General features: G+C 37.2%; 1 protein-coding gene across 2 annotated transcripts in view; it reads left to right on the top strand.

Annotated features, from left to right (window-relative positions):
* Positions 1 to 15,713, top strand: part of CDH18 (cadherin 18) — a 254,107-nt gene that overhangs the window by 221,246 nt on the left and 17,148 nt on the right. For both annotated transcript variants that reach the window (XM_064506877.1, XM_064506876.1), the window contains exons 10-11: positions 4,234 to 4,355; positions 10,687 to 10,804. In XM_064506877.1, coding sequence (XP_064362947.1) covers positions 4,234 to 4,355; positions 10,687 to 10,804 — 240 coding nt within the window. The remainder of the gene's footprint in view (positions 1 to 4,233; positions 4,356 to 10,686; positions 10,805 to 15,713) is intronic.

Below are 15,713 nucleotides of genomic sequence, written 5' to 3'. Positions count from 1 at the left end.
ACTATTTCACTCATGGCGTAGGGACAAACTGGATATCTGATGTCTTTTTAATGGCAAGAGCTAGAAACAATCCGTGTGTCCTGTCCAAGCCTTCCAATGATACAGAGTTTATTTCGAGCTTTGGCAAGTTGAATACTAATGGACCATAAAATCACAATAATCTGATTCATAACAAAATCTGTCATTCTTGTAATGATGAAAATCACAGACATTAGTTCTGCATCCTAAACTGTGTGAAGATTTTTGGTTTAGATGGATCTAGGATACATGTCTAAAATCATTCCATTGCAAAATCCTTCACCCTGTTTAAAATAGTCTGCTTGTTCAGACTTACTTTGATTAAATTATTCACTCAGTTTAACTATACCCATCTCACTTAAAAAAAAAAAAAATTGATGTCAGGGCAGTTATTCTGGATGTCACTCAAGTTGGGTCTTATTTTCGTTGACGTGTGTGGGGATTTTGTTAGTATGAAAAGAAAGTCTCTGATTGCAGAAGTTATATTAAAAGGAAGCTTTTGTCTTAAATAGGGGTTTTAAAGTTTACCCGCACAAATTTAATGAAGAGAGGATTCAAGATTGCAGATTGGCTGTTGATAAGGATTTATGTAAGTTCACAGACGATTTGCTGGTTGGGAGACTGATACTCAGTGAAATTGATTTGCTTTACAAATATTTGGTATTGTGGCTGAAAAACTATTTATTCTGTGAAAAGTCTTCAAGCGTAAGAAAGCAACACTCTTATGTATGTGAATCAGAACAATTTCTGCTTCAGTTATCCCTTAAAACAGTGAGCATTCACTTCAGAAAATCTACTCTTGAGGCGTAATGCTAATAGGACACAGAATGAATCTGGCTGTTTTATAATGCACAGGCCTGAAATACATGTCAGCACTGATTATCTCAAGACTGGAAATCTGCCAACCTACTACAAGAAATTTGTCTAATTAACAAAAATGTTACTACTAACAGGACCAGTTATTAGAGCGGTTTGTAAGACGCAGGTGAGTTGTGCACCTCCAGAAGGCTGGTGTTTAGATTTATTTTATAAAACCAAACAAAATAAAACCTGAGAATAAATATGCTTGTAAGAGGTCCCTTGTAATTCATTCTCATTCTTTTCCCCCTTTGTAAACTCTGTTGTCACCTTGCATACACATTGATCTAGTGTACACAATTTGACAAACTTCAACACTGGTATGGTAAATGGTGTTAATACTTTCCCTATTAGCATTTTGTAGTGAGTAGGCTGTCAGTATGAAAATCTGCCTGCAAAGGTCAAAGATCTCACGAGGTAACTGCTTCCAAAAAGAGGCTAAAAACACTCTGTGCATTGAGAAATTTTTTGAACTGGTAAGGTAAGGTAGATGTGAGTTCTTTGTACTGCAAAACAGCTACAGAAGAAACAAAGGTAAATTCTCTGAATCGGCAGGTGAAAATAATGCAAGTTTAGCATGAGTTAAACAGATGCCACTGTGTAGTAGTGGCAGGCCTGCAAGAGGCCACTGTTCAAGGTGGGGCAAAGGAGTCTGGCATACTATACTGAAAGAAAGGAAGTTACCTGTTCTTGTCATCTGTTGGCGTAAAATGTTTGATTTTTTTCCACCAGTAACTATTCCAAATATGCCAGGCCTATGGAACAGTTAATTCTCTCTGGTATCCTCTACCCTGTGCTCTTCCTGCTTTCTTACTCCTTTCCTCTTAGGTGTATTACACCCCCCTTGTAGCTTTGAAGGTGACCCTGCTTTGAGCCAAGGACTAGACTAGTAACCTCTAGAGGTCCATTCCAACCACAGTTTTTCAGTGATCTTATGACTGTCTGATAATCGCAACTTATTTTGCCAACAAAATTCTTCTGGCTTTCTCTAGTGCCAAAATCTATATTTTCTTCATTAAAGTTGATAAATCCACTCCCAAATGGATTTATTCTTCCTTAATCGTTACCATGATCTCCACCTTCTGTCTCCTTACAGTCCTTTCTTAGGCTTGCCCTTGGTCTGCTTTGTCTCCTTGCTTTAATTTATAGCACTTTCTAGTTTGCATTCTTCACCGGCTGTGTGCAAGAGACTCCTGAAGAGCTCCAGAATAAGGCTTCTTTGAGCTGTAGATCATCTCCAAATCAACTATCAGCTATTTCTTGAGATCAGGTCCTGTAATTGTTATTATAGGATCCTTGCTATTGTGTTGTCTGATTGCACTGGCAGAAGTTGTTAGCTAAATGAGATTGTTAGCTGTATTCCAGTGAACAGTAAGAAAAATTCTCTCTTATGACTTGTGCTGTTCTGTAGAGCCTCATGACCTACTTCCAGGGCAGGGCTAAACACCTTTTCCTGTTAATACTCCTATCATCCTATATTTAAAACTAGATCTTCTGGAGAGAAGTTTCCTTTTCCTGCTTCGGTAGTGAAAGTAAAGAGAGATCAGCGTCTCCTTTCTTCCAACTGCTTAGTGAACAGCCAGGTGTCATTCTTTATCACCTTCACTTCATATATTCCTGTTATTTTTCCATTCCTCAAAGATTCCTGCTAAAGGTATTTTCTAGAGATGGCAAGCCTTGCATGAGCGCAGTGGGAAAAGACTACTTTAGTTCCTTGGTTGATATGTTGTAATGATATACATAGTCTTGGGTCAAGCTGAAAATATCAGCATTGAAGGAACATTACAGCAAGAAAATGGAATTCGCAGGTCCGTAACTGCCTTCTGAATGTGTTCATATAATTTGAATTTGACTTTGATTTAACACTAATGTTAATTGGGAACAGAGGTTCCTATCTAATCTAAATTGAGTCTTCCTTTTCTGATTGCTATTTTGATATCTGTTCCATTCTCATTTTTTACTTATGGGGATAATTGACTAAGTTCCAAAACTGAGTAAAAATCATCAGTTGAACATAGTATCGGAGAGAATGTGAAATATCTGAGAAGAACTAGGCCCCAGGATCCTTGACTAGTATCCCGGATAAAAAGAAGAGAAGCTAAATCTGTCGCTTTTTTAAAATGAACTTCAATATTCTCATATATTCTTTCAGTGGGAGGCTCTTTGATTGTGGCTTTGAAGCCAAATACTTGGCTAATCTAATCAGTGTTTCTGAGAATTCTGAGCAGAAGTCATCAAAGGCATAACAAATCTAAGGCATTTCAAAATGACCTTTTTTTGACAGGAGCATGATGTGGATTAATTAAGACAAAAATAACAGGAAAACAAGGGACTGTTAATGTTTCTATTTATTCTTCTTCTCATGAACATACACAGGCATACGTACATTAAAAACATAGTTCTTCCACTTCGTTGTGTTAGAAGAATTGACTTTGCTGTCTTGTATTCATCGTTTCATTTAATCAGTGAAAGTAGAATTAAGTTTGTTGTGTAAAAAAAGGATTGATATTTATATAGACTCTAGAAGAAGTTTTTAAAAGCAAATTAGAAAAAGTTCTTAATACGTAATTCTTTCGACAAAATGAAAAAGTTTGTATAGGAGTAAGAACGAGAGGATTGGAGATTAAGAAAACTTGGATTTTTTTTCTCTTTTTAAAATGTAAAGTATATTCTCATTGAAAGGATTCTGTTTATTGTGCTTTTTTTGAGGGGGAGCTCTTTTTTGATAATCACACAAGTACAGATTATAACCTAAGACAACATTAGTTAAACATTATCACCTTACTGTTATGTCACTGATCCTGGATTCTTGCAGCCAAAGCAAGTCTCTCATTAACTACTCTGTGTAATAGCTTGATAACCTGTGAGGAATCTGGAGTCAGGCTTGGGAAAATGGTTTATATGTGGCTGTGCATTTGTATTTTCTTACTATTTTATTTTATTTCCCAAAATCTTTGAGGGACTGAGGAAAACAAGGTGTTTACTATTAGATTTTATTCAACACTGTGATGATACTTTCGCATTAATTACAAAGCATTCGATCGTATCTTGACACAGAGTGTGACAGTATGTGAAAAACTCCAACAACTTTCTTCAACTTCAGTTCTGGAGTAACTTGTATTTTGTTGATATAACAGTGACTTAAGATGCATATTATGCTTTCCTACTCTGTTTTTTTTTCAAAACAATTAATGAAGCTCAGCAAGCAGCATCTTTATGAAGTTTTTGCTACCTAAAGTTCTGCAGTTGTGTTTAGTTCTCATCCAATTATTGTGTTAAGAAAATATGTTTAAATTGAGGATGTCATTGATTATTGAATATTTCAAAAGACTTAATACCCCCTTGTGTATTTTACAGACAACCCTGGGCTAGTGAGCCGTGTTCCAGTTGGCATTAGAATCCTGGATGTCAATGACAACCCTCCAGAACTCGCCAGAGAGTATGAGATAATTGTCTGTGAGAATGCAAAGCCTGGTCAGGTAACTTCTCTCCGTTATCTTTCTCCCAATGAGTGAGATGGATGATTTTATTTCTGTTAATGCCACATCTGTAAGAAGTTTGATTCAGACAATATGGCAGTATCATAACTCTTTTTGATTACATTTTCATCTATGACATTTGATTCAACTTTTCAATTGTATGAGACTAAAGGAAGTAGACTTGGGAATTTGTTCAAGGTATCTTTCTTGCTGCTGTGAAAAAAAAATCAGCTGTCTTCAGTGAAAATGGGAAAACCTTAATCTTGTCACATAATATAGATCTTGTAAAGCCACTATCCTGAACAAAATGGATGAAGATGTAACATCTCTCATTGAAGTTGCCATGTGATGGCAAGGTTTCAGATATACCTCAGGGCAATGGCAGATTAACATAGCTGTGGTCCTCACTTTTTGCATGTTGGTAGCTCATAAGAGTTTGTATGGAAGGTCATGGCAAGAGTGAACCTGTTTGTGCAGGTTCACTGTACAAAAGATGCTGAACAGGTGTTCACAGCTGTGAGGATAGTGAGGATCAGAACTGACACTGAATAACAGAATAACGCCATTTTCTGTCATTGGTGCACTTCATTGCTGTCCATGGTTTGACAACTTTACCAAGTTCCTTTGCTGTTTTGCCAAGACTAAGCTTTTAGCTGGCACTCAATGCTAGCTAAACTTTATCACATAGTTGGTAGGCTGTAATTGTGAGCTCATATCTTTCCTAAGGAAGACATTATTAGTAATAATAGTTTTCTCATCAAACGTTTAAAATAACTCTACATAAATGCAGAGTGGAAAATTTACATTTTTAATGTGAGAATTTAGAAATGCTTTACTGTGTCAGACCTAGGCTGACCAAAGTTATCTTGCCTCTAACAGTGGCCAAGCATTCAAGCCTAGAGAGCAGTGTAAGAGCAGGGCAAGCATATATGCTACTTCTTCCAAGTATTTCCATGGTCTCAGATCATTTGCAGATCACTTCCTGATCCTGATTCTGATCCAAGTGTGGTTTCTGTGTTTTTAATAATCCTTTAATAATCCTCTCACATGAATCTATCTAGCTTCCCTTTGGACAGGTATAAAGTTCTGATACCTGCTGCATCTTACAGCAAGGAATTCTCAGATTAATTGTATGCCTCAGAAAGACCACCTCCTTCTGTTTATTTTAAATCTTTCCATGCTGTCTTCACTTGATATTTACTATTTCCTGTGTTGGAAGAGACAGAAAGCACTTGATCCGTATTTATTATCACTGTGCCATTCATAAATCTCTAGTATATCCCCCCTTACCTGTCTCTTGTTCAGGCTGAAGAGTCCTACTTAGTTGGACAGGCCATGATAGAGACATTGTAGACCTGTAATCATGTTGCTTGTCCTTCTCTAAACTTTCCACAACTCCTATCTGTTCACCTTGAGATGCAGAAATCAAGATTCGAGATGCAGATATGCAGTGGTTTAGAATTTCTTACCATAGTTTATGCTTCATAGTATATGATGATCTCTGCTTTGTTCTCTAGTTACTACTTTCATAGTAATCCCTAACAGTGTATTTGCTTTTTAAGCACTAGTAAGCACTGAATGAAGAAAAACACCTGCCATAATGCCACTGTTAGTGGTGACGGTCAGCTCAGAAATCATCATCATCACATATGTGAAGTTAAGACTTCCCATTTACATATACTGAATTTCATCTCTCTTTGTAGGGCCTGAGTTACTGCGTATTAGGTCTTTACTATCAGCCCTTCTTTTTTCTACCTTGAGTAACTCTGTATCATAAGTAGACTTGGTCACCTAATTATTCATACCCTTTTACAAGACAGTTATTAATATGCTGACCAGCAAGTGGCCCAGCCTAAATCTCTGTGGAATGCCTTTCAATGTGGGAACAGACCATTTTGAGAAGAGCCCCCTACTTACTGTTTTGTAATTATTTGAGCAAGGACTTTCCCGCTTATCTTACAAATACATAGTTTTCTTAGGAGCTCTTACTCAGAGGCCTTGTTGAAAACCTTTGAAAATCTAAGTAGGTCTTATCAACTGACTATCTCATATTAACATGCTTATTAAAGCAAAAATATTAACTTTCTGAATACCTCAAACAAAGCCAAATGTAAGAGAATGAAGACTTGTAAAAGACTAATTATTAAAAAATGTGAAATTCTCTTTAAGCGGTGATTGCAATTGGTATCAACATATTATGATCTTTTAAAAATTATGGCATTTAAAGACAAAGCATATCTTCAATAAGCATGCAGCAAAGCCAGCTCAGAAATGCTGTTTTCCTTGGGGTTTTTTGAGTCATTCATGCCTCTTACTAGCAAAGTTTTAACTGTCCAAAAGTAGTTTTGTATATGGAACTTTATGGGAGAGATATTTAAAGGCTCAACCATGTTTTATTATAATTGTATTTGCTGATGATTTGTATCAGCATTGTGTTTCTCTCTGGAGGTACTGTTCCTAGTGTGAACGATTCTGTGACCTCTGCAGCATTGCAATTTAACACCCAAGATTAGTGCTACCATGAAATGCTCTATAAGCAGGAGGTTGATATGAAAGCCTGGATAAGCATCTTGGTATATATCTAAACTAGCAGGACTGCATTTTATGTACATGTCAGCATATACTAATTTTTATTTGTATAGCACAAGAAAGCTTCAGAGAAGAGTGTAATACCATTGTGCTGTACAAAAAAAAAATCACAAAAGTATATGGCTCTTGCTCAGAAGATCTTACTGTCTAGCTTAAGAAAGGAAATGACAGTGTTCAACAAGCGTTAAGGAAGGACAGATAAACAAGAATTACAGAATAAGACAACTGTTCCATATGCTAAAAAGTATGCCCAACTGGATGGTCTGAATCACTGAAAAGACATTATTTACTCTGAATTATCCATCATTGTGTGAGAATGATTCAGAAGGTAGACCACTAAAGAACAAATTCCATCAGGTACTGTAGGTTCTTAGGGCATTTCTGCTTGACTAGAGCTTGTTATTAAGCTATTAGGCATCCAGGCTGGGCTCCTTCCCTGAACTGACCTCTGAGAGTTCTTATTTCTTTCCTCAGGAAATCCAGGGAGACTAGCTGCCTCCCTTCAGCACTTAACTTAGGGGTCTTTCTCAGAACTCTGTTTTGAATTTATCATGGGCAGAATAAACTGATCACTTGCTTTTGAAAGGCTTTTTACGTTTTATTGCTTGTTTATTTTTGTAAGGAGCATCTGTGGAGAGAAATCACAGTATCATTTAATTTCAGAACTTCTCTTTCCTGCTTCCTTTTCCTTCCAATTTATTTACTTTTCAAAAAGAAAGCCAATAAAACTTAAGGAAGTGTACTTAAATGAAACCCCTGAGGCAGCTCAAAAGGAAAATGCTTGTGAGAAGATGATCATTTCAACATTTAAGTCAGCTTTTTTCCCTTAGCAGTCACCTTGTTGAGAAAATAAATTCTGTATCCAGATGAAGCCTAGTAGATATTACATATTAAAGTGGATAAAGCATCTATGGGTTGATCTCAGATGGCATCTAGAGTTGGAGAGCTCTGAATTCTAGAAATATTCTAATGTTGATTATAAATATCCAGGATATTTTGTGAATGATTGTAAAATCAATCATTAACCAGTAGAGGAAAATCAAATTTTGCAATCTCTCACAAGGTAATTTTCTAACTTAAATTTTGCTTTGCTTCAATTGTGACTTGTTTTATTTTTTTTAAGAAAAGGAGAGCAAGTGTTGATGTAAAAAAGTTAAAATACTTTGCTCTGGAAAAGTGAAGGACTGTAATGTTGCCAGTTTTCTGACTATTTCCAACTTCAGTGTTTGTCCTGCCAGAGTAGAAGACTATTAAAATATGTGATTAGCTTTACTAGTCATATTTCACTATAGCGCACCACTGATAATATTTTTCTGGGTGTTTTTCAGAGGAATAATGAAAAAAGTTGTGATGGTTGTGATACGTAATTTCCCTGACAGTAACCATCAGTGTAAATTAATACACGTGTGTGTGCATACGCGCGCACGCGCACACACACACACACACACACACACACACACACACACACACACACACACACACACACACACACACACACAGAGCTTTTTCTGGAGTCAAGTGTATAAATATTGTGCTGCCAGTATGAGCTGCCTCTGTCTGGGATGCTGTTATTACCAATAGCCAAAGGACAAGGTACACCTGTGCCTCTAGGTAAGCCTCTGCCATCTCCGGCAAGGTACACCTGTGCCTCTGCTATAACCTCCTCATGTAAATTTACTTAATTATTGAGTTGGGTCTGAGATGGATCTGAGTAGAGTTTAGCACCTCTTCTTTCTCCTATTCGATTAGTCCTCCTCCCTTCTTAAGATTCTTTCTTTCTCCTACCTTTAAAAACATAGCATAAGTCTTCATTTTCATCACTTCATTGCTGTCAGTGAGCTTTACCACAGTTGAGGATCTGTGTCTACATTCTTATTTTAATCGATCAGCTTTGGTAAGGTTAATACCTATTAATAGGCCAGTAATTAGTTGGCCTAATAATTATAAGAGGGTTAACAGTACATTTTGATAGTAAGAGGATGCACACTTTTGTTTCAAAATAAACTTCTTTAAAATCTTCCCTCTAGAAAACATGAACCTTTATGAAAGGTTTCAAGTACATTTTAAAGCTAGTGAAGCACTGAGGCTTTGATCAAAGGGTTTTTTTGTGCAAAATGGCATGTTTTTGAAGCAAGATGCTGTAAAATGTCACTGAACACTTTATGTAAGAGAGGGCAACAGGACAAAAGTTTATCTACTAGGTTGTCAAAGAAAAGCTGAAAGTATATGGCAAAATGACTTATTTTTCACTGATAAGCCATACTAAAGATTTATAAACAATATTTAATAAACTTCATATGTTTTTTCTAAGATCACTGATCTGAATTTTAAACAAATACTGATAGTATTTATCAGTATTTTTAGTAGTTGAGTAATAACAGAAACTGGTTCGCTTGAAAATATTCTTTCAGCTATCCTTTTTATCTCGCTTGGACTCATATCGTCTCAACATTATCAACTAAATATGTGCATCTAAGATAATGTTATATTTCTGGTTTTACATGTTAGTTGTTTCCTTCCATCTTCTCAAAATTTGATAGAGAATGATTAGCTTTTACCAAAAATTTTCACCAAAGTTGCCATGCCTTTGGCAAACTTCAAGATTGTACATGTTTCAGATCGATCTTATTCTGCTATGGCTTGGCAAAGAAGTATCATGGCACACTTCAAAAATATTCTTATCAATTATCAGCAGTGTAATTATCAGTAATATTGTTAACTTGTTTAACAGTTTCAGGCATATATAGTCTATAGACCAATCACTGCAGTTTACTAGCTTCAAAATGTACTTTTTTTTGTTTTGCTTCACTTACGTGAATAGAGGTTGAGAACTGTGTGTTGTTTTCTCATTTTAAAATAGTCAGGACTGACTGAACAGAAAAATTCTCATGAGAAGAGCACTTCTCCCTCCACCTTCTACTTTTCCCTGTCAGCTCTGTGCAACAGTCTGCTTGGTCTTCACTGGATGTATCACAAAAATGTCCTTTATTAAATTCTGCTTTGGCACTCCAACTTCCATGCCCAGCATGAATGTAAAAGCAGAGGCAGAAATGTTGCTTGGTCATACATTCCGAAAGCTTAGCTCATTTTTGGTTGAAATTAAAATTTAAAAATCATCAGGGCTTTGAAAGATAAAGGTCTTACCTTTCAAAATGCCTCGCCAGTACACGGTCGCTACATCTAATTCTGTTCCTTTGGGGCAAACCATGAGTGGCTGCTGTTCTTCATGTTCTGTTCTCTGACAATTTAAAGCTCATTTCTAACAGAAATTTTAAATGGCGATCTGGTGTTATATGTTGGTCATTTTGGTTATTATTTTTTATTTACCAATATTAAACTGCATGTAATTATTGGGGGGTGCTAGCAAATGATGCTCTGTGTAGACCTACCCTGTTCAAGCTAAATTTTGGCTCCCTAAAGGTATATGTTTAGGCACAACTGTAATTCTGAAAGTCACCAGGGAGCAATGTAGATGATGAAAATCTCTGTACCAGCACCCTGAACATATCAGAATGTCAGAAAGTGTAGATGTTTTAGATGCTTTTATCTAGCTCTGCAATAAGGTTCCTAAAATATTTCATGCTAGAGAAATCAAGCTAATGGGCCAGTCATTTCATAGGTTGAATGTGGCAGCAGTCAAGTAGAAAATTAAAATAAGCTAAGTTTGAAAATCCTGCTGAGGTCAGGTAATACTTGGGTCAAGTTCAAATTTAAACACATTCACTCTTAATTTTTATTTCAGGTAATTCAGACTATCAGTGCAACTGACAAAGATAACACTGCAAATGGGGCAAGATTCCATTTTTCTCTTGATGAAGGGCCTTCTTTGAATCCCAACTTTACTCTAAGGGACAATGAAGGTAAATCAAAGCTATTAATCTGTAAGAAATGTGTGTCTGTTTTGTCTGGAGTGTTTCATTGAGCAGATCGATTTCCATGTATTTCTTGATAGAAGGGGAAAACTTATCTCTCATCACGGAACTGGCTGATATAAGGGACACGGTGGTGTATACAAAATTTTGCAAATTGTGAATAATCACATATTTCCTCCCTTTTTTATATACATCTTACTGTAGCATTTATACGTCATGGTTTTTCTCATATATTCAGGAATGTCTCTAAAAAATAGGTAAATGAAAATATGCTGGCATTTTGGTGTATTTCTAGGTGAGTAACACCCAGTGGGTACAGTCAAGTTTATTGCCCTTCTTAAAGGAGAAACTAAGAATTTAAGGGGCATAAGAGGTTGAATTCCTGCTTGCTCTTACTGGTTTAATACCAGGAGTATATCCACCAGTGCTTCCTCGGTGATAATGTGTCTCTTCATGTCCTTCTCAATAAAGTATACTTAAAAAGGCACAATCAGAAAATCATAGCAAATAGGCCCTGAGGGAAGAGTGCCTTCAGAGTCACCTAGCCAAGTGTTTTTGAACATTTCTTAAATGAAAGAACCACCCAGCCTTTCCAAAATACCAAAACGAACCTCACCATCTTGTTGAGTTTTGCCCCATGATTTCCATTTTGCAACCTGATGAACATGAGGGTAAACTTTAAATGCTCATCTGTTGCTTTCATCTTGGGTTTTTATGCATGTGTGTGTGTTGGGGGGGGGAAGATATTTGTATGGGTGTATGGAAATTTGGGGGTTATTTTACGGTTGTATTTTTGCAGTAGGTCCATGGAATACCTTCTGACATCTTATAGCCCAATAATGAGTTGCAATGACTGAGAGTATTAACTTCGTCATTGTAGCTATGACACATATAATGTTGTTAAAACTATTCTTCACAGATATTTTCTGCTCTGTTTTTTAAAACCTTTCAGGGAACCTTTCAGGACATTGCATAATCTTCCTAAAGAACCTGTTCCAATGTTTAGCTATACTTACAGTTAGGAAGAAAAAATTCTAGTCATGTTATTTGTTCAAATATTTTGTTTGCTGCTTCTTTCTACTTCCCCAAGAGCAGTGAGTGCTGGGTTTTCCACCAACAGCATAAACCAGCATGTAGAGTAAACTAATTTAGTTTTTGTGGGGAAAAGTAGAGGAGGGAACCAGACTCTGATAGGTATCCTTTAAAATTAAGGTCTGCTGGGAATTATGTTCCACCTAAAGGGATACAGAAGTATGCACTTTCTGTAGCATCTTGCATAAAACTACTGTATTTACTAAGACTGCAGAAATGTAATTTCCAGTTTTCCCCTATAATTAACATGAAGAGAGCTTAACTCAAATCATAGCAAGAAGTTTAACTTAGCAAACAACTAGAAAACTCCTTAAAATTTAAAGGATTGGCACTATTTTACCTCACACATGACCCTTGGATTGTGTTGTTTAAACTCTGTCCTTTATTGAGACGTTTTCTTTATGGTACAGCCTATATGTAAAATATGAGTGAAACACTTGTAAAGTGCATTTCCAATTCCAGTTTTCTGGCATTTAGAACTTTCATATTTATCATCTATTCGTATTCAGAAATAGAATTTCTGTTGCTTTCTAGTCTTGGAAATAGATGAGAGATGATGGGGAAAAGAGTCATTTCTTGTCTGTTGCAAGTTTGCACTTCTGAAAAAAACATGGTTTTGCGTATCAGCTGTTAAAAAGAAAAAAAGATCAGAATGCCGTTAACGTGCTAGCTGCTATTTTTCCTTCTGGATTTAATAATTCTGTAATGGTTAAGATTCTTAGAATTTTTTGTTTTGTTTGTTATGTTTTTTTAAAGAAAAAAAAACTACAGCAATTGCCTGAAAACAATTTCCAATAATGTTTTGCAAAATGATAAAAAACAAAAGCTAGATGTCAGATTGAAAGTGGTACTCAATGATACCTATATCTGTCACTGTGAAGCTGTATTTCCGTGAAAGGGGAACTACAGTCATCTTTGGAGCTTAAAAATATTTTAATAGACATTTTCTTCCCTTGTTTTCATAACCCTGAGCAACAGAATTCTGCTCTGACTTTGGGCCCCAAAACAGCATTGGATTAACATTGTGCTACTCCATTATCATCTGTGGAGCTACAAGATCAAAAGACTCTGCAGTAGTGAATTGGATCTCTAAATTTTAACACTTACATCAATGCCCTTTCACTGAAACCCAGAGAAGCTGCACAATTGTGAGATTTCTAGTTTGTCCCTACCGAACTGTATAGACTGTAGCAGTGTACAAAGCTGATACATGTATGATTTAGGTACTTCTTCTGTTAAGACTTTGGACACTGTCTCTCATAACATCCTCATAGGCATGTGCAAATACACAGGCAGTGAGGTGGACTGAAACCTGGCTGAACAACCAAGCTCAGAGGGTTGTGATCAGTGGCTCAAAGTCCAGTTGGAGACCTGTAACTAGTGGTGTACCCCAGGGTCAGTGCTTAGTCTGGTCCTATTCACCTTATTCATTAATGACTTGGGCGATGGGACAGAGTGCACCCTCAGCAAGTTTGCAGACAGTACAAAACTGGGAGGCATGGCTGATATACCAGAGGGTTGTGCTGCCATTCAGGGAGACCTCAACAGGCTGGAGAGATGGGCAGAGAGGAACAACAAAGGGAAATGCCAAGTCCTGTACCTGGGGAGGAATAACTCCATGCACTGGTACATACCGCGTGCCAAAGAGCTGGAGAGCAGCTCTGCCGAGAAGGACCTGGGGTTCTTGGTAGACAGCAAGTTGACCATGAGCCAGCAATGTGCCCTTGCAGTAAAGAAGGCCAGTGGCATCCTAGGTTGCCTTAGGAAGAGTGTTGCCAACAGATCAAGGGAGGTGATCCTTCCCCTCTGCTCAGCCCTGGTGAGGCCACACCTGGAGGGCTGTGTCCAGTGCTGGTACCCCGATACAAGAGAGATATGGAGCTACTGGAGCAAGTCCAGCCAAGGGCTAATAAGACGATCAAGGGACTAGAGCATCTCTCATCTGAGGAAAGGCTGAGAGAGTTGAGACTGTTCAGCCTGGAGAAGAGAAGACTGAGGGGGGATATTATCAGTGTGTATAAATACCTGATAGGAGGGTGTGAAGAAGAAGGGGCCAGACTCTTTTTAGTACGAGACGCAACAGGCACAAACTGAAACACAGGAAGATCCATCTGAACATGAGGAAAAACAACTTTACTGTGAGGGTGACTGAGCACTGGAACAAATTGCCCAGAGAGGTTGTGGAGCCTCCATCCTTGGAGATATTCAAAAACCAACTAGACACAGTCTTGTGCAGCCTGGTCTGGGTGACCCCTCAACCATTCTGTGATTCTGTGGTTCTTATGACTCATGACAGTAATATTCCGTGACTTTAGCAGAGGAAATAAATGTTAAAGTATCAGTCCATGTAATTGTTCATCAGTCCATGTAATTGTTCCTATGACCAGTTAAGTCCATAGCTCTTGAGCCTGAGCTTGTGCCTTTACTCAGTAATAATCCACAATGTTAAAGTTCCAGCCGTTGGATATGCACCCTCACAATGCACAGCTTACAACCCTCAGGGAAATGTAGGTCAGGAGACAGCCACAGGGCTATATCAAATATGCAGTCTAGGCGAACCCAAGAATTGGTTGGATCACCTTTGGGATTCTGTTGTTCTTTACAATTTTAAAGAAAAAATGGAAAAGACAGATTATGATACCTTTTCCCCTGCTGGTTGGTTCTTATCCCACGGTAGGTTCTGTGATTTTGGTTAAGGTTTTCCATATACTGACAAAGAACTGTTTAGAGAAAGCAAAGGTTTAAGAGTATGAGCAAAATATTGTGGTATTCATATACATGTAAGCAGGACAGAACAAGAGCAGTAATAAAATTTCTTTGCTATACAAAGAAAATGCATTAAGTTGTAATCATTCCCTGAACTCTGCTGTTCTAGAAAGCAAACCCAGGTAAGATGCCTTTTTGTTTGCTTGGGAATTGTACTTACGATGGCTTTTTAATGAAAAACAGGGCTGTTGACAATTTATTCTGTTCAGCAAAATGTTGCAATTTCAATTAAAACCTGAGCAGTCAAATACTCATTTAATTTAGAGGTGCTTTTATACTGCAGTTCAGATGCTACATATCTCAGTTCTTCTTGTTGGTTGTGTTCTTCTCTCTTTGTTTTTTAAGATGTTATTATAGATAATTTTGAAACCCTTTTCACTGTATAGGTCTGTATATATATATTTAAGTGTAGGGAGGAGCTCTATGTGTGTGTGTGTGTGCATGTGTATGTGTGTGTGTGTGAAATGTCTTAAATATACAGCTTTAGCTTAATCAAACATAAGTGCTATTGGATGTGCCATTTATAAATTGCCAGGGCAGTATAGACTAAAATAACCTTCCGTCAGGAATCAGAAGAAAGACGAAAGGACCTATTCATAATGGAGCTGTTTGAAAGTACCGAATTTTAAAATCATACCTTTTTTATCCTGAAAGAATCATGTTTTTTCCAGATATTTAAGGAATGGTTGATATATTTGTCAAAATTTGTTAGCTTGATGGAAAAGATGTCCCCAAATGTTAATATATAGACATACACATGTGCATGATCTCTCTTTCTCTCCCTCTCTCTCTTTCTTTCTCTCTCTCTGAGTTTAAGAAATTCATTCCCTCTTTCTGCCTATTTTGTTACCTGCTAGAGATCCCCTGCAAAAGTTACAGCATACTCGTCAGGCAGTTGGCAAAAGATTGAACCTCCAGAGGAGAGTTAACTTAGGTTCAAGGGAGCATTTATGACTTTTAAATGCTGTAAAATAGTTTGCTGGGGATTTTTTTTTTCCATAAGACATGCAGTTTGTATTGGATGCTCCAGTGACTCTTG

The sequence above is a fragment of the Dromaius novaehollandiae genome, chromosome 2 (genome assembly GCF_036370855.1).
Source record: "Dromaius novaehollandiae isolate bDroNov1 chromosome 2, bDroNov1.hap1, whole genome shotgun sequence".
In the NCBI taxonomy this organism is placed as follows: Eukaryota; Metazoa; Chordata; class Aves; order Casuariiformes; family Dromaiidae; genus Dromaius; species Dromaius novaehollandiae.
Note: the sequence above shows the minus strand (reverse complement) of the source record. Positions and strands in the feature narration are given on the sequence as shown.